At 37.0% G+C, this 20,170-nt stretch overlaps 2 protein-coding genes across 2 annotated transcripts in view; both read right to left on the bottom strand.

Moving 5' to 3' along the window:
* The window catches only part of LOC148006696 (uncharacterized), a 98,689-nt gene that overhangs the window by 13,211 nt on the left and 65,308 nt on the right, over window positions 1-20,170 (bottom strand). The window contains 5 exon segments of the mRNA XM_087640966.1: window positions 572-809; window positions 5,024-5,210; window positions 7,139-7,248; window positions 8,104-8,262; window positions 9,497-9,630. Coding sequence (XP_087497092.1) covers window positions 572-809; window positions 5,024-5,210; window positions 7,139-7,248; window positions 8,104-8,262; window positions 9,497-9,630 — 828 coding nt within the window.
* Window positions 12,749-14,628, bottom strand: LOC148006697 (rho GTPase-activating protein 20-like). Its single transcript, XM_087638600.1, has 3 exons — window positions 14,452-14,628; window positions 13,877-14,038; window positions 12,749-12,917 (listed from the first exon to the last, which is right to left on the bottom strand). Exons 1-3 carry the CDS (start codon window positions 14,626-14,628, stop codon window positions 12,804-12,806), a joined length of 453 nt encoding a protein of 150 aa, XP_087494726.1. The 3' UTR covers window positions 12,749-12,803.

The following is a 20,170-nucleotide window of genomic DNA, read 5'->3' as shown; positions in this document are numbered from 1 at the left end:
CTTGAGTTAACAATGAATTTCAATTTGCATGGTATTACCTGTTAATCAGGTGTGTTCTAGCCTCGTAATCATACATCACATAGGTTTTGTAGTGGATCCTGTGTAATTTAATATTTATACAAACGCCAAGCTTTTGGCAAGATGTTTCTCTTTGGAAATTAAACAAATATAAGTATTTTTGCATTAGGATAACAAAGCCTGTTGACATGGGCACAGGGCTTAATCTTGCAGAACGCTTAAAGGATTTTAAATCAAATCATTGTTTCGAAAGTATCCTATCAAAAGTAATGATATCATATACAAGATATCTATAACTTAAGGACAATGGGAAGATGGGGGAATATAGCAGACAAAATTGTAGGATTCTCTCAATAAAGATGTGTCATTCATACTTGTATGTATCCAGATACATGTAAATATATGTGCATACACACACACATATATATATTCATATATATGTATAGATGAACCTATTTAATTCTAATTTAAATAAAGTATGCTCAACAATGTTTGCCCATACTCTATAATCATTATGAAACCCATTCTTTTGATGACTTAATAAATCTCTTACCTGTAGAACTTCCTTTCTGTAGAGCAGCATTTGAAATATTTACTTTTTCATCATTACTGCAGGTTTTCCCATTGTGTCCAGCTGTGACATTTTTCATAATAGGAGATTTGCCCTCAGAGAGGATTAAATCTTTATACAGCTTTAAATCATCAGACTTTCTGTTAATATGTTTTGAAAATAGATTATCATTTCCAAATATTTCAAGATAGTGGTCTATCATGATTTTGATAACAGATATCTGTAACACAAAAAGACAGAAACAAGATTGTCTTTTTACATAGATTACAAAATTGAAATTTAAAAATGAAATCCAAAACTATGAGGAAAATTACACTTGCCACAAACAGATAGGAACCCATGAAATGAAGTCTCTGAAATGAAGACACTTATTTCTTTGCATTTTACTAAAACTTGTTAAAATGTCATGCATATTTCAAATTATAGAAGAACTACTAAATCCAAGCAACTTTTAAGACCTGAAATGCTGTCAAAAACTGTGAGTGAATCAAATTAAGGACTGTTTGTTATTTGTGTGTGTGTGTGTGGGTGGGGATTAGGTAGTTTTATTGAGATGTTTTGAATGGGATGCCCCTCTAGTTCTATGCATTACAATACCCTCTTTTTGACACCTTCCTGGTGTCTTGGTCTTCCTGGTGGAAGGATGCCATTGTTTAGAATTTGTAGTTACAAAAGCTGGTGCCCATTTTCAATGTACATTCTCTGTTTCATGTTTATTTCCCATGATAAGAGCCATCAGGTCTCAACTTCCTGTTCCCTTGTCTTTCATTTCTGCTGCCATGCTGCTACATCATGACATTGAGGGACTTTCCACCCTCTACATCTTTAAGTGCCAAGTAAACAATTACTCCAATAATTTGCCTTTGTCATGCTGTTACATTTTTATTTGTCATTTTATTAATTTACATTTCAAATGTTATCTCCCCTCACAGTTTCCCCTCTGCAGTCTCTATCTCCAGCACCTGCTCCTCTGAGTGCTACCTCAAGTGCCCACCCATTCCTGCCTCAACCCCTAACTTTCCCCTACCCTGGGTCATCAAGACACCACAGGACTATGAGGCTCCCCTCCCAGTGATGCCCAGTAAGGCACTCCCCTGCTACATATCAAACTGGAGACATGGTTCCCCTATGTGAATTCTTTGGTTGGTGATTGAGCTCCTGGTGTTTTATTAAAGACAAAGAAAGGTGACTGAGAGGAGATGTGGATAAGAAGAGGGAGTCTTAACTAGAAAATTCCTCCATCAGATTGACCTATTGTATAAGGAAGTCTAAGGTATATTGTCCTGATTAACGTTGGAATTTGTAGGGCCCAGATCTCCAGGATGGTGCCACCCTTGAGTTATTAGCCAGAAAAACAAGATATGAGATACAAGGAAGGCGACAGAACTCCTACTAGGCTTCTGCTTCAGTTCTTGCCTCCTTGCTCCATTTTGGTCCCTGACATTTCTCAGGATTTAACTGGTAACTGTAAGTATATATGGAGTTTAACCTGTCTTGCATAAGTTGCTTTTCATCAGTGTTTTGTCACAGTAGTAAATTATGACACTTCCTAAACTGAACAACATGGATAAGTTTCTTTTCTTCTGAGATGATGGCTTAGAATAAGTCAACTCTGCTCATACCATATGTTTCTTTCTATCCAGGATGAACATAAGTTTGTGTTTGAGTAGTGCTGAACACGATAGGAAAGAAACGTTTCTTTAAAAAATCACAGTCAGAAAATTGTCTTATTTTATATGCAGATTGTACAAATAGTTTTGTCTCTTTGTTTTACATACTTAACCATGCCAAAGAATATACTGGAAAGAATTTCCATGAAGGAAGAATAATTAATAGCTATTAAGAGTGAAAAAATATATTCGTTGCTTCATTTCGACTGAATATGCAGTTTGATGTAGTCTTGGATTTTAGGTTCCCAGTACCTTGGTAATTAGAAATCAACTAAAAATGGTATGTTTCTAGTCCAAGTCTAGGTGAGTCCTGGCCCAAAATCCTATTCAAGCTGTCCCTTGGGCTATCCTCCTCCATCATGATTAACATCACAATATCTTCCCTCTTGTGGACCTAATACCTGGAAGCTACTAGTTAAAATATAGGGACTGAACCACTACCCAAACCTTATAGATGGACTCACCCGGGGCTCTAACTGCCTATGTAGCAGAGAATAGCCTTGTTGGGGGACCAGTGGAAGGGGAAGCCCTTCGTTTTGCCAAGGTTGGTTCCTCTACTGCCCTGTAATGTTGGGGTGGGGCGCTATAATGAAGGTGGATGGAGGGGGAATACCTGCATGGGGGAGCTTTAAGGGAAGGGGGTTTATGGACAGGAAATGGGGAAGGAAGTAACATTTGAAATGTAAATAAAGAAATATTTCTAATTAGAACATGAGGAAAATTTCAAAAATACAAAGAAAAAAGATAGCATCTTCAATAAATGGTGCTGGTTTAACTGGCTCTCTGTACATAGAAATGTGAAAATAGACCCTTGAAGTGAAAAGAAATAAAATAAAATAAAGTGTACCCTGCTTTCTGTCATTTTTTACATTTTCTTTGCCTTTTATCCTTTTCAAATTATATGTCCTATATTGATTCTCTGTAAATTTATACTCATGCTACCAAGTAACTCTTATTTCATTTATCAATCCTTCCATGTATCCCTTGGAAAAAATCTCCTCTCCCAAAATTTCAAAAAATAAATTAAATTTTAAATTTAAATTAAAAATAAAAAAGTCAAACTAAAATTTAGAACAGTTTTAAAAATGGACTGTGTGAGATGTTCTGTGCCATACTGGGTCACACATTATACACTTTTGTCCAAACATATTTGCTTGCAAATGTACATCAAAATAACTCTTTGGTCTGATTTTGCTACACGATGAATACTAGAGCCTCCCAAAGATGCACCTCCTTCTCTATCCTTGTACTTTGGTATAGCCTTTAATCATAGTGATCCTTCAGCTTTGAATCTGCCAGGTCTCCCCTTCATATGCTCCAGCTCAGGATCTAGGCCTCCTACATATATGTAGCAGATGGGCAGCTTGATCTTCAGGCAGGTCTCCTAACAATAGGTGTATGGGCAGGCTTTGACTCTATAATCTACTACTCGATTGTTTCCTTTTATTTTTTCTCCATCTTTATTAACTTGGGTATTTCTTATTTACATTTTGATTGTTATTCCCTTTCCTGGTCTCCTGGCTAACTTACCTCTAACTGCTCCCCCTCCCCATCTGTATGGGTATTCCCCTTCCCATCCTCCCAACATTACTGCCCTCCCCATAACAATCCCATTCACTGGGGGTTCAATCTTGGCAGGACCCAGGGCTTCCCCTTCCACTGGTGCTCTTTCTAGGCTATTCATTGCTACCTATGAGGTCAGAGTCCAGGGTCAGTCCATGTATAGACTTTGGATAGTGGCTTAGTCCCTAGAAACTTTGGTTTGTTTGCATTGTTGTTCATTTGGGGTCTCAAGTCCCTTCAAGCTCTTTCAGTCCTTTCTCTGAATCCTGGGCTGATTTGTATGAATTTCAGTGGGAGGAGATGCAGTTATTCCTGGTGTGAATTGATGTAGGGGAGTGTCCATGGAGGGTCTACACTACTGAGGTAAAAAAGAATGGAGAGAAGAAACATGTTGTGAAGATGGGACTTTGAGGAAGAGACTGCAATCAGGATAGAGAGTAAATAAATTAGTGAAAAATATTAATGTATACGTGTTTATTAGAAAATTAACAGCTATAGTAGTAAACCCGAGGAACATAAAAATTTACTTGAAATAGTCTAGTGCTAAAGTAATGGAAAATAAACAAAATAACATACAGGAATTATTCATCATTACTTATGTATATCCTATACATGTATATATGCATACACATACACATAAACATACACATACACCTACACACACATAAACATACACATACACATATACATATATAAATACATGTACATGTGCAAGTACAATTACATGGATACGTACACACACACACCCACATATATTTAATGATGTAATGTTGTGAATATTTAATAATATAATCATCTCTCCACAATGAAACACAACTAACAACTTAGGGCTACAATGGAAAAAAAGCAAACAAAACCTATGTAATCAAGATTTTTTGTAAACTTCAATGTCTACTTCTTGGACTACTATTATACGTGCAGATTGCAGTTGGCTAAAACATCAATATCTAAAATCAATATCTAAAAGGAAAGAAGGAACATACAAAAGAAAAAGAGAAATTATTCATTTTCTTTAAACTACATTACCAGTCTTCCTTCCTAAATCTTCCTCAAAGAGATCAATACATATTCCACTCCACTCCACTCCAGAAGAATGCAATCCTAGCGGTTCCTGTTAGAGAAATGATCTCTCTAACGTATTCCCAATTACAGGATTATAATTCTAATTTTGTTCCCAAAGGCAAAAGTCAGATCCCCTTACCTTTCTTGAGGCAGAATTCCCATAGAGTGCGTCACTTGAAGCCTGACCACATAGCACAGACGGAGCTATGCGGTGAGATAACGTGTAAGACTCCAAATTATTCATCGAAGAGTCTTTTATCATAACTAATACACAAATGACATATTGTAGTAGAAGGAAGTTGGGTTCAGGGATCTGTCGTGTAAGTCTAAACCAAGAAAAGGAGAAATTTATGCTCGATCATCTTAAAAGTAATGTAAGTTACAAATCTAACTACAAAGTCAGAACAGGATAAATGCTTTCTAGACCAACTCCTAACAATCAGAATTCTAAACAAGTAAGAATTTAGAGGTAGTGTATTATATAAAATATTTTCTGCAACTCAATTTTCTGTAGAGAACCATGGGAAATATTTTTAAAATTCTTTATGAATTTCTGTGGACTAGATGTATGAGTGCTACCCTACAGAAACCAGAGGAAGGTGCCTCGATCACTGGATCCAGAATGAATGAAGATTGTTGCAAACCATATATGTTGTGTGTTTGAAAATATCTAGTGTACTTATAGCGACCCATCTTTCCGGGCACAACGGGGACATATTTAATATCTAATGTATTATGAATCCATATAACACTCTTGTGAGACTTGTTGAACATAAGGAACAGAAATCACACTAGTGAATCTACAGAATGCCCTGCTATGAGAATGAATGAAGGTTGTTGCTCACCATGTGTGTTCTGTCTATGAAAACATCCAGTGTTACTAAACAGCAACCCATCTATCCAACCACCATGGAGGGGAGACACATTTTATTTCTAATGTATTGTGAATCCATGTAACAGCCTTTAGACACTCTCAAACATACGTAGAAGGAAGCACGCTAGTGCCCTACACGATGTAGTTACAAAAGCTTCTGCTACAGGCAAGGCAAAGGTGCAGGCCTCCTTTCTATGAATTATCACACAGGAAAATGTTTCAGAGAAGTCAAAATTATATGTGACTCAGACTTCACTAGTTAGCTATTGTTGAGGAAGAAGAATTCAGTAATAGGTTCATGTTCCAATCAATGACATATTTAAAATGTGAAATAATAACAAAAACATGGTAGTAATTTTAGGATGCAAAGAATCCACAGGTATTTTTTTCTTTATTAACTTGAGTATTTCTTATTTACATTTGGATTGTTATTCCCTTTCCTGGTTTCCAGGCCAACATGCCCCTAACCCCTCCCCATCCCCTTCTTTTTTTTTTTTTTTATTAACTTGAGCATTTCTTATTTACATTTCGAGTGTTATTCCCTTTCCCGGTTTCCCGGCCAACATCCCCTTAACCCCTCCCCTTCCCCTTCTTTATGGGTGTCCCCCTACCCATTCTCCTCCCATTACAACCCTCCCCGCAATAGTCACGTTCACTGGGGGTTCAGCCTTAGCAGGTCCAAGGCTTCCCCTTTCAATGGTGCTCTTACTAGGCTACTCATTGCTACCTATGAGGTCAGAGCCCAGGGTCATTCAATGTACAGTCTTTGGGTAGTGGCTTAGTCCCTGGAAGCTCTAGTTGGTTGGCATTTTTGTTCATAAGGGGTCTCGTGCCCCTTCAAGCTCTTCCAGTTCTTTCTCTGATTCCTTCAACGGGGTCCTGTTCTCAGTTCATTGGTTTGCTGCTGGCATTCACCTATGTATTTGCTGTATTCTGGCTGTATCTCTCAGGAGAGATCTATATCGGATTCCTGTTGGCCTGCACTTCTATGCTTCATCCATCTTGTCTAATTGGGTGGCTGTGTATGTATGGGTCACATGACATACAGGTATTATAAACACATACTTCTTTTAATTTGTCTCACACAGGAAGTAAACCAATACTCTAGGCTGACCTGCATACAATTTCTTACATAGGCTTACTTTTTAACCATGATGGTAATAAAGGAGGAGACTCTCAGGTGAGATTACTGATATGATTCAACATACTAGCTTGAGAAATTAACATGTTTAAAAAGTGACAATATATGTCTGAGCTAATGAAACCTCTTGGCATGGGAGAATATTCCAGCTTAGAATCCTGTAAACACAAGCCTATGTACCTTACAAAAACACTGCTTCTATATTGGTGCAGTTCCCCATGAGCTTACTCTATCATTACCTTTGGATGGCAGCAATTCGTCCAACCAGAGTTCCTTCATCCATGATGGTAAGCCAATTTTCATATAAATCAGAAGTAAGTAAGCTTCCTTTAATGTTACTAATGAAGTCCTTTTTTAATGAAAATAAAGCAAAAAAGTAATGTTCGATGTAATTTTGTTTAAAATTAGCAGTTTTGACCAGTGATTTTCAACTTGGGTGTCATAATCATTTGGGGGCCACATATCATGTATCTTCTATAGAAGATAGTCTCTCCATTTTCTTTACAATTCGCATCATTAGCAAAACTTTAATTATGAATGAAGCATTATGAAATAATGGTTAAGAGTCACAAAACCATGAGGAAATATATTAGTGTTTCTGGATTAGAAAGGCTGAGAATCACTGGTTGAGGGCATACTTCCGTAAAAGTTTCCCAAATTGTCATCTCCCCAGATCTTAGCTCAAAGTGGAACCTATATGCACAATCTTGTGTTTTCTTACCTACAACTAGAATCAAAGAAGCAGAGTCCTAGTTGTTATAGCAATGAAACAAAACTACTGTCCTTTCAAATTGCCTCTCCTGGCTTCTAGTCCACACCACTACTTGCAACCAGAGTTCGATACTCTACTTCCAAGCCCAAAGACCTCTGCCTTGAAAACAGCCAGCTCCTATGTGGAACATCCAAACAGGGAACTAGCAAAAGTGCTCTCTGAAAGGCTCCACCCAGCATCTGACTGAAATAAGATATGAGGAGCCATAGCCAGTCATTGGATCTTATGGATCAATCAATGACTTCCATGGAATAATGGGGGAAGGATTCCATGCCCTGAAGGACATAGGAACTCCTTAGCCAAAGCGACAGAAGTCATGTGTCATGTGTCCATTGATTTGTGGAAACAGTCATCTCGTAATCTCAAGGACAGAAAGCACATATGCATCTCTAAAGGGATGCTTAATGTTGGTGATATAAAAACCTTCCTTACCTTTAATACAGACGCTATAACTAGCACGTCTTCTTCATGCCAGGTTATGTGTTCTTCATTTTCAATCCTGTCCCTCAGGGACCAGTGTGAAATTTCAGATACCGTATTAAATATATGATCAGAATCTTGTCCTTTCTCTGCAATTATGGAAAACATATCCTGTGTGGGATAAGGATAAGATTGTTATTATTAGAGGTCCACACTTCTGAAGAACAGATATGTCATTTATTGTAAACCTGAGCAAAGACAGTTTTGGATGCAGAGCTATAAATGAGAGCAATGAACAAGTCATTGAAGTTTTTTTGTTTGAGCTAATGTATACATTTTCTTCCCTAATCCATTTTTTCCACAAGATGAAATATTACGGTTTTGTTTGGACTTCTGTTCCCCAAAGCATTTTGGTGAATGTTCCTCCAATACTTTTTGTTTCCTTCTATGTATATCTTTCTCAAGCATGCCATTCTAAGTAACTCTTGGAATATTTCCCTTTCAGAGAACAAATCACCTTCATTTCCTTTCTGTCCTGGCCTCTATTATGAATTGTACCTTTGTGTTTTTAAGAAAGATTTTTCAATATACATCTACAATTTGTATTTTCTTTTTCTGTGACCTCTTATTTTTATCTATGTCTAAAGATGCTGTCACATTTAAGAACTAAAGCATATGTCATTCTTTCTTCCATAATTTACTCTGTAAAATGACTACCATACATAAATTTACCCCATGTTTTCAATAGATTACATGATAAAAAGCATGGTATTCAGAATATTCTGCTTTAAATTACCAAACAATTGGGCAGGAATGCTCATGTATCTGACACGATAGATTTGTTCACACACAGCATAAATTTCTAGCATAGCTATAGTGCTATAATAGATGATGGACAGTAAATATTTATTTCCAAAGAAGTTTAGTAACTAGTTTAAAATAGATTAAGGCATGTTAGGAGGCATTTAAATATACTCTACTAGGATAAAAATGCTAATATATAGCAAAAACTAATCCATTGATAATGCAAAGTAAAAGTCTAGAGATAATTTTAATTATAAAAGACTGAGTAATCTCATAGCAATGATATTAAGGGAATGACCTAGAGTAACATGGAGTCATAAAATCGCTGGAAGACTTTACAGGTGGGTAGTCAGTGGGGCACTTTCATAGGCCCATTTCTTTCCACAAGCTCGTGGGGTTGGATCTTGGTTGCAATCACTGGAAAACATGGAAATACTATTTCTTTTCTTTTTTTAAATTTCTTTCCATTACATGATTCAAAGTTAGGGGAATTTATTTTATTTGAAAATGATCTTACCCTCAAGGATAAGCTATCTAAACATTCATCAGTTTGTTTGAATAACTTACTGAGAACAAAGGTGCTGGGCAAAATGATACTCACAAATATTGGAGTAGGCAGCTTTTTGCCTTCAAAAATACTCTCAAGAGATTTGCCAAACAAACATTTCTTTGTTGCTTGTGGTAGAATAAGAAAAGGTGCTGCTTGGTTGGTATATACATTGCCTCCATTTTTCTCTGAACCTAAGAAAGAAGGGATTTCATTGTTTTAACTGAAATGATTAAGCCCTCATGTAGTCCTGGCATACCCTTTTCATTGTATCGCCTGCATGCCTTATGCGATACCACAAACACAGAGAAAATAACTAATTAATATTAAAACATTTATAATGATCTTGCTTGTTAGGCACTGGATATGTAGTTGTATATGTCCCATACTTATGGGATAAACATCAATTTCTTGTGTTTGCCTTGAAAGCTATGCAAACAAATATTAGAATCAAACAGTCATATAGTACCAATCTATATTTTCATCATTTGTGTAACTCTCTGACTGCCATTGACAACTGTAACTTAATACCAGAATCTGTACTTCCCAACACAATTTGCCTAAGTACAGTTGTGTTACAGCACTTGACTTTCTCCACTGATCTGTGAGCTCAAATCTCAGATCATAGTGTCTATGTCAACCATAAGAGTATATTACGCTGTAGTTTCAGATTTTCATAAGACTAGCATAGTGGCACATGCCTATATTCCCCGACCTCAGGAAGCAGAGCCAAGAGGATCTCTGTAAATTTGAGGTCATTCTGGTACACAAAGCATCTTCCATGACAGCCAGAGCTGTTCCATAGAGAAAACCCAATTTGCTGTTGAGTTTCTATTTTCTTTAGGAATCTATGTTAAGACTCAATATATCACTGCAAGTATCATTTCTTTACATATCCTTAATTACTTAATCTCATTTCAGGGATCAACCTCTAACATAAACTAAGGGCCAGTGGAAAGACATACTTAAATTAGGAGGCAAATTCTAACAGTAGGATAATTCCTAGAATGCATAGGTGATATGTTCCTTCACATGCTCCAGTAAATCCTACGTTGCTGTTTGTTACAAATCACATTTCAGCGCTCAATGATTCTAACTGTAAGTTATGGTAGTAGAACAAGTGTACACACCTAGAGGGCCTTCACAGGGAAGAGGGGCAGCTGGACTTCCTGGCCGTGCATGGTAGCCAGGAGTGCAGGTCCTCTCAGCGGGGCAGCTGCTCAGTCCACGTTCGGTTTTCTTCACGTTTCTGATATTTGCTGCAGTGTTCTGGGAACATGAGGACTTTGCTCCAGGAGGATGAGATAGGGAAGTTTCATGCGACACTGCAACCACATCCTCTCCAAAAATTTTTGGACAGTTTTCGATCATAAATGTTACCAGAGAAATCTGTGTTAAAAGAGGGCGAATACAGAGTGTCTCTGTTAGTTTCCTGGCTGCAAATCACATTTTCCCTATTAATCTTGGAGGAAAAAAATGTGCAGTCCAAAATTCTGAGATAAAGTTAGCTGTTAGAAAGTATAGGGGCTGGCTTTGTCATAAATTTAAAAGATTGTGAGATCAAATATACAAGTGTGGTCATCACAGTGCAATGTTATATAAGAGGATGATTTCCAGGTTCTATATTGTGATGGCCAGTATGTGATGCATACTGTCCACTGAAATAGCTTTGGTTCCATTTGATACATCCACGTGTGAGCATGATTGTGAGAATGCTCCTAGAAAGGCAGAACTATGGAGGGAAATGCGGGCCCCATCTTACTGAAAGTTCCCATGGGCTGCCTAAAAAGCCAGAGACAGTCAAACCCGTCTGAGCAGTTACATTCCCATGTCTCAGTACAGCGCAATGGTAACAGCTGCATCAATATCTCACTCTCAGTGTCGTTTCTTCATATATCCTTAATTACTTAATCTTGAAACAGCGATGACTTAGTGGAGAAGTAATGGTAACTTCTTGATCTTATGGTTCATTATATTGGGAGGTATTTCAAATAAGTTCTTCTTGGAGGAAATGGGATAATTATGGATCTTCAATTGCAGGTACTTAGGGACCCTAACTTTTACTCCTGATCTTTGATTCTACACAATATGAGGAATATTATTGTTTCTTAGTTGGGCTCTGTATAACATGATCCTTATAGGTCCAAGGACAATTGGTTAATTAATAATGAATCAGAAACTCAAATGCTTAGGAATCAATATAACCATTCGATCACTTTATTATATACATTTTGATATTTCATTATAGTATTGGGAAGGTGGCTAACAGAGAACAGTAATCACTTCTCTAAACCAATCATAACCAGCATCCAGAGCCCAAGGGTATATTTAATCACATTAATCAGGAGTCATAATGACCATATCTGATTAAAGCAATCCAAATTGAATTGTCTCTGTTTTGTTGGGGAAACCACCTTGAACGCTAGTAGAATGTCACACATTCTACACTGATTCTATCAGAATTAAGTCTGTTTTGCTGACCCAATATCCAGAACTCTTACTTTTTGTATCATTTCACAGCATTTTATTTCACTGGGTGATTGTAGGATATTCTAAATGACCACTAAAGACTGAGTCACTGAGCTCAAATACCCATTTGTGTTTTAGGTAAAATTCACCAATGATTCCTTCCCTGCAGAAGAACTCCCCTCAAAGCAGTACTTACTTTACAAAATGAAACAATACCAAAATCAAAACAATCAACCACCACAACAAAATAACCCAGATGCTCAGGATAATAGTGTTTTCCCTTTTTTATTGTAAAGGCTTACCAAAGCTAGGCATTACCTTTTTGCCAATGTCTTTTGTCCTTCCATTATTCCAGGAGCTTTGCATGAATAAGAGGCATGGGGCTATCCCAACAGATAGATGGTAAGAAGACATTTCAGTAACAGGAGAATTACTTTTAATTTCATATAATATTTGAAAAAATTGCCTCAGAAGCGCAGCATTTGCAGGTGGCAGTTTATCTAAAAGACTGAACATAGAGAGAGTTATTTTTAAACAAGTACACTCAATTTCTAAATATGAATGAAGGGAACAGAGTAATAGAGTCGATTGCTTGATGCTCTGAAAATAAGATGAAAGAATTTTTACTCAATTATACCTTGAAATATTTATCCAAATCAGAAAAAAAAACAATTCTAATTAGAATGTGAAGATAAGATAATAAGCTTGGGCTACTGTAATTCCCTCGGTAACACACACTTCTCTTTTGAATGTGTCTTTTGTGTTTGTGAACAATTGAAACGTTTTCCTGTCTCTCAATGTGTTTAGTAAATATTTCTGTGTCTATTATCTCTAATGTGTAAGCAAATATTACTTCTATTTTGTTGATGTTGTTCACAGAGTTTGCCAACAATTACCTCTGCACTGCAGCTAATTTCTCTTCCTCATCAACTTTTTTCGTTACAGCAATCCACTCATCATACAGTTTTGAGGTCATCAGACTTCCTTCGATGTTTTTTAGGAAGTCCTTAAAAGGAGAGGAAAATTATTTCATGGAAAAAAATTAATCATGGAAATTATTCAAAATGCATTCAAGTGTAAATTTCACATTAATTCTAACTTCCTTCACAGCTCTGCTAATTTCCCGTACTTAGAACGTTCCACGATATATTGGTTCAGTGAGTTTCATCTATTCAAACTAGAAACCCAAGAGTATATTTTCAGATTTACTTGGACTATAGAAACAACTTTCCTTAGCTCAACATTCCTCTAGTGGACAGCTGAGCAAGCCAGCATAAATAGGCAACCAATATTTCAGCTTGAAAACTATTTCAAATGAGAGAAACATACAATTATGGTAACCACAACAAAAGCAACCATAGAAACTATTATCTGATTTCTGAGGAGCAGAAAGCCAGGTCTGGTACTGGAAGCATGGAATAACATGTGCCCAGGGTTCTTACAGAATGCCCTGTCCATATTTCATTACAAAAGTGTGACTCCTAACTCTATTTAAATTTTTAACGAATATTCACACATAATACAGCCCTTGTCCATCAAAAAAGTTGTCTTTGCAATGGTTGGAGACTGTGACCAAAAACTACAGCTGTTTAAGGCACAATGAACAAAATATCCTGTGGCTCTGAGCCACAGTTTATAAACATACATACTAAGTCCTGAACTGGGGCTCTGTGCATTGGTTAAGAGAGTCACAAAGATTGTTTGCCAGAGGATAAGGACATTTGCTTTGAGATTGGGTCTACTAGAAATGAGGGGAGGGCTCACATTTGATAACCAAAAAATAGCATAGCTTAAATAATTTCTGAACAAACATCATCCATATTTTTAACATTAACACAGGAGACTTTGAGCTTACCATATTTCTCTCCTGCGTATCTATTGTCACTCAAGTGAATACAAAGAGAAGAGCACTAATTCCATAGACTCAGGATTCCTGAGGGTGGATGATGGAGGGACTTTCCCTACCTTAAAGATCCACGAAACTATGTGCACTGATTGCTTGTTCATGTCCACCTCTTCTTCTGAATCCAATTTGTCTTTTATTGTTTGGCACAATGTTATACTCGGACGTACTAGAAAGACACCCTCCGTTGTGGGCCCTTCCCTTTTTAGTAGGGACAGCATGTCCTGAGAAGTAGATACGGAAATATCTGTCAGACTTTGTGCAGCACAGAGCATTATTGGCTCCGTGAGAACCAGACAAATGGTATGCACAGGTGCAGTTCAAGTACTTGCATGGACACATAGGACCTCAGCTGGTTTGGTGCCTCAATCTTTTGTTGTAAACATCCAACCCTAATGGTAATCCTTAAAGTTCAGGCAACATTGCTTTTCATCACATTTTACAAAATTGTTAAGGGATTAAATCCAACATTTCTAATACATCATTCCTGAATAACCCTCTCTCATCCTCCTATTTTAAAACCAATGTTTTGGGACACAATTTTTACTCCACATGGTCATAGAAGTGAAGGGGTCAGGTATTTTAGAAGCAAGATTTTTGTCTTAAGAGAGCCAGAGAAGAACCATATGAGACATACCAGAATTGCCGACGGCAGGTTGCCATCCTGACAAATGGAACCGAGTTCTCTTCCAAACAGTTTTCCTCCATTGTTAAGTTTTTGGGTGGTGCATATTTGGTCTGGGTGGGGCACAGAGATGCTGTGCCACCACGATGATGTAGAAGTTCTTTGTTTCTTAAGAGTCTTTTCCTTCATATCTGATCAGGAGTTGAGATCGTTACATGGGATAGTATAATTTATACAAATCTTTTACAAAACTAATTAACCTATTTTAATAGGTTAATAATTCTGTTGTGTTTATGCAGCCTTCTTCCTGTATAACCTACACTGTTATTAATCTTAGTGATGTCTCTAAGACATGGTCTAAAGTTCTCTAGGTGGAATTCCCACAAGATGATGCTGTCTCACTCCACAGTGCATCATGAAATACTAGAAACCTTGGTTGAACAAGCTCCCTGAAATATGTATAGAGTATTGCTTCAGTAGTCACATCCATTTTCGTTGATGCCCTGCCTTTATTCACATTTAAAAATTTTCTGTTTTCTAATGTCTTTTTATCCTTCGTTTTTTGTTCAGCATTTTCATGAACCATTGTTAAGTTTATTTTAGCAGCAGTATGTCCCCCCCATGAGAAAATATGTATGACTATATATTTTAGTGTAAGAATACAGCTGAAATTCTAGTTTCTTTATCCTTTCTGAGTTTTCTGTTAGAATATTGATCCATAATAAAATTTTAAATATGTTACTTAAAACAAATAAATTAAAAGAAAACAAATGAGTAATATAACACAGTATAAAACAGCCTTCATTACTGTAGAACATATTGTCTTCCTGGCTATCTAATTCAAAATCAGGAGGGCAGAAATCACAAATAATATTATATAGACTGACAAATATATCTCAATCAGTGTGTGTGTGTGTGCGTGAGTGTGTGTGTGTGTGTGAGTGAGTGTGTGTGTGTGTGTGTGTGTGTGTGTGTGTGTTTACTTATATATATATGTATACCAAAACGCTTTTCAAAATTTTTGACTCAGAATTTTTTCTGTCTAAAAGAAATGCAGGGACAGAAATGGGAGCAGAGACTGAAGGAAAGGCCCTCTTGAACTTCCCTAAACTTCTGGTCCATCCTATGTATAGACAGTAAACCATGATAATCTTGCTGATGAAAAGATATGCTTGGAGGCAGGAAACTGACGTGGCTGTCCTCTGAGAGGATCTTTCAACATCTGACTGAGACAGATGCAGATACTTACAGGCAACTATCAGACTGAACCCTGTTTCCCCATTGGACGAATTAGGGGAAGGAATGAACAACCCCATAAGAGGGAGAATAATATTAATTTTCTTGGCCTCAGAGCTCCCTGGTTCTTAGCTAATAACCCAAGGGAATACATTGCCAGTCTGTGGCCCCTGCTGCATATGTAGCAGATCTTGTCTTGTCTGTCCTCAGGGGGAAGGGATGTCCTGGCTCTTGTGACGGCTTGATGACACAGAAAAGGGGAGGATATATGGGTGAGGTGGGAATAGGAAGGTTGGTGGGGTAGCACCCTCTAAGAGGCAAAGGGACAGAGGTATGAGGTTGGTTTTCATAGGGGTGGACCAGGAAGGGAAGAATATTTCAAAGGTAAATAGAATAATTAAGAAAAAAAGGACAAAATTTAAAAGAAATCAAGTGTGAAAGTGGGAGGTTTCCAAGAAAAGAGAGTGAGGAGAAATTATAAAAGAATTCTATCCTTTGAAAAGTATTTTAAAAAAATTCAAAATGCCCAGTCTATCAATTTTAGCATCATTTTGACTCCAGATATAGGAATAAAGGGTATTTTTATAGAATTTGAAGTGAGATTAGAGAGTTAGCTAAAAGCCTAAATTAATTTCTATTCAACCCTGCAACAGAATATCTTTAATCCCATAAGTCTACTTTTATTATGTAGCTTTCATTGCAATAGTTTGTCAAAATGCAGTTTATAAGGTAATTTGGGTCTATATCATACAATCACTTGATGGGCAACATATCAGGATCCATGGCTTAGACCTGCAATTCTCATAGGAAAAAAATGTATACACACAGTGCTTGCTATACCAATTTATGGTGCCTGGAAAAAAAATGAAACATTCTCTCTATAACCAAGCCTTGTCTTCACATCAGAATTTAGAGTTCTGTTCATATGGACCTGGAACATATTTTTTAGTTTTTATTTTGTTTAGTACAGTGACCCACTCCCAGGAAAGGAAATGATATTATGCTGTGATGTTTATGACAATTTAAAATGGGAACTAAGAAAAGCCACCCAAAATAAGATGTCAGACTCACTTTTTTGGCTTCTGGCTGAGTTTCTGGGCCTTAAGATGAATTGCCCCTGTGCATCAGCGTTTAGATATTTCATGATCAGCCCAGGTAGGGAAGGGAAAGCAGTAAAGTTTCTTAAGTCCCGTGAAGTGAAGTTCTTTTGAATATTTATCATTATAATGTCATGTGGATACTCATTTCCTATGAGAAAAAAACATGAATTATAACCAATGCAAGTGAATATTGGCAAACTTTCTGATACAATTTCGAATGCTTTGCTGTATTTCTCCTCTTCATATTTCTCCTCTTACTCCTAGTCCTCTTCCTTCTTCTTCTGGATAATGTAGACTGTGCACACTAGAACCCTAGAACCCTTACAGAGACACTATAATTAAGTAAGCTGAGAACTCTAAAATCAATGACGAGAAAAATTTCAGTGTGCCACTTTCTTTACAGAATATAGACCTAGCAGTGCAATGTATTAGAGGGACTTTTGTTCTATTCTGCTCTAAAAGTTTGAAGACATACCTTTTGGAGTACTAATATCAACAAACTTTTTACATCATTTGAATCCTACTTCACTTGTCAAGCTTAATATTAAGCAATTTAAAGATTTCACACTGTGTACATAAAATACATATGAGCACTAATTTTCTTCACAAAGATAATTCTTATATCCTATACTAGCTACTTAAAAGCACAATGAAAAGCCTAGATCAAAAAGGAGAGAACCAACAAAAGAGAAGAGGACAGCCGGAAATAATATCAGGTCTGAAATCAATTAGAAACAGATTCCATAAAACCAAGATTTGGTTCTTTGAGAAAATCACAAGACACATTAACTTAAAGTGACTAAAAGTCTCAGAAATCATATGCAGATTTCCAAAATCATAAATGAGAAGAGAGATAAAACAGAAATTGCGGAAAATAAAAAAAAAAGCATTAGGATTTAGTACAATGATTATACTGACAAAACATAAAAATCTGGCCTGAATGAGAGAGTATGCTCTTTTTATTTTTTCCTTTTTTCTTTTTTTTCTTTATTAACTTGAGTATTTCTTATTTACATATCGATTGCTATTCCCTTTACTTTTTTCTGGGCCAACATCCCACTAACCCCTTCCCTTCCCCTTTTATATGAGTGTTCCCCTCCCCATCCTCCCACCATTACTGCCCTCCCCCCAACAATCACGTTCAATGTGGATTCAGTCTTAGCAGGACCAAGGGTTTCCCCTGCCACTGGTGCTCTTACTAGGCTATTCATTGCTACCTATGAGGTTGGAGCACAGAGTCAGTCCATGTATAGTCTTTGGGTAGTGGCTTAGTCCTTGGAAGCTCTGGTTGCTTGGCCTTGTTGTTCATATGGGGTCTCAAGCCCTTTCATGCTCTTCTAGTCCTTTCTCTAATTCCTTCAACGGGGGTCCCGTTCTCAGTTCACTGGCTTGCTGCTGACATTTGCCTATGTATTTGCTGTACTTTGGCTGTGTCTCACAGGAGAGATTTACACCCGGTTCCTGTCGGTCTGCACTTCTTTGCTTCATCTGTCTTGTCTAATTGGGTGGCTGTATATGTATGGGATACATGTGGGGCAGGCTCTGAATGGGTGTTCCTTCCTCCTCTGTTCTAAACTTTGCCTCACTATTCCCTGCCAAGGGTATTTTTGTTCCCCTTTCAAAGTTGGAGTGAAGCATTCACATTTTGAACATTCGTCTTGAGTTTCATGTGTTCTGTGCATTTAGGGCAATTCAAGCATTTGGGCTAATAACCACTTATCAGTGAGTGCATACCATGTGTGTTTTTGTGTGATTGGGTTACCTCACTCAGGATGATATTTTCCAGTTCCCTCCATTTGCCTATGAATTTCATAAAGTCATTGTTTTAGATAGCTGAGTAATATTCCTCTGTGGAAGGGCATCTGCGTTGTTTCCAGTTTCTGGCAATTATAAATAAGGCTGCTATGAACATAGTGGAGCATGTGTCTTTGTTGTGTGTTGGGGCATCTTTTGGGTATGTGCCCAAGAGAGGTATAGCTGGGTCCTCAGGTAGTTCAATGTCCAATTTTCTGAATAAACTCCAGACTGATTTCCAGAATGGTTGTGCTCTTAAATCTGCCAAAATTTATGTCACTTGAAGGAACATCTTCTTTACGAGTTAGAACTTCACATTTTCAGGATTTTGAAAAGACTAGGTTTGCATGCACACTTGGTGATCTCAGTTTTTTAATTCTTATTCAATCATTTCTGATAATTCTATTAACATTATTTATTTGGCAATAATCTTGTACTGAAATAAAAGAAGGCAATAAATGGAGTAGCTGAGTTTAAGTCAGGTTGTCTCCAGAAATCAGAATATGATCTCACATTCAGTTACAGAATTACTTGTCCTATGAGATGTCAACTGAATACTTTACATGGATTCAGAGAAATGGCTACATTTATACTATTCATTACAAAACAATCTATATAATTTGGAATAAATAGAAAAAAATTGAAGATATAACATTTCAGATTTAAACTTGTTTCTGTGTGTAAGTCTTTTGCTCACATAAATACCTGTTTACTATGTTGCACTTGGTGTGTGTGCAGGTCAGATGTGAGAATTAGATCCCATGAAACTTGAGTTATAGACAGTTGTGAGCTACCATGTGAGTTATGGAAATCCTTGAGATATCTCTCTAGGTAGGAGGATATTCTGTAATGATCACCAAATGATTTTTTTAATTGTTTTCTCCAGAAAGAAGATGCCTAAAGTTTTGTTTTGTTGGCCTTTGAAGGAAAATTCAGTTTTACAAAAAGAAAAGCACAGAAAAATTCCTGTCATTGTCAGACTGTTGCTTATAAGATGTTATCTTTTGTCTGAAGGTCATATTAGTTATTAATAATGATTTAAATGAATGACATTTTGTTTAAGTCATTTTGTTTTAGTGTTTAAGTATAAGACAAAGCATGGACACATTGAGAATTCACCAAACTCAGCTAGTCCCTCTTTAGATTACCCTGTTATTACCTTGGAGTACTCTTGGAGCTTCCCCAGGGCGAGAACAGAACCACAGTTGATAATCTTCAATGCTCTGGAAGGCAAGAAGAAGCAACCATCACAAATAAGCTGACATGGGAGACTTGAAGAGTCTAGCAATTTCCTTTACTTTTCATATCTAGCTCTGTAGCAGGGAAATTATTTAGACCAGTATTAATGATATATCTTCTGAACACAGGTTTGAGCAAACAGGATTGATTTCAGGAGAAAACCTTTGGGTACTTGCCTTTCCTCCTGGATGGAGCCTTGATCTACTGATCCACTATAAAATAAGAAGTTGCATTCAGCTATTAGCACTAACCAAGACGAATATCATTATGTAATTTCTCACATCTGGGCATACTGAGCAAGGAATATTTAACTTCAACTTAACATGAGCACACAACCTAGTGCTCACAGATGCATATATTCA

Source organism: Rattus norvegicus, chromosome 2 (genome assembly GCF_021556685.1).
Source record: "Rattus norvegicus strain SHRSP/BbbUtx chromosome 2, alternate assembly SHRSP_T2T, whole genome shotgun sequence".
NCBI lineage: Eukaryota > Metazoa > Chordata > Mammalia > Rodentia > Muridae > Rattus > Rattus norvegicus.
Note: the sequence above shows the minus strand (reverse complement) of the source record. Positions and strands in the feature narration are given on the sequence as shown.

Coding starts and splice junctions, on each gene's coding strand:
- LOC148006697 (XM_087638600.1), bottom strand. CDS start 14,628: ATGAAGGAAAAGACTCTTAAGAAACAAAGAACTTCTACATCATCGTGG. Junction 14,039..14,451: donor ACCTGCCGTCGGCAATTCTG/GTATGTCTCATA, acceptor TCTACTTCTCAG/GACATGCTGTCCCTACTAAA. Junction 12,918..13,876: donor TAGTTTCGTGGATCTTTAAG/GTAGGGAAAGTC, acceptor TCTCCTTTTAAG/GACTTCCTAAAAAACATCGA.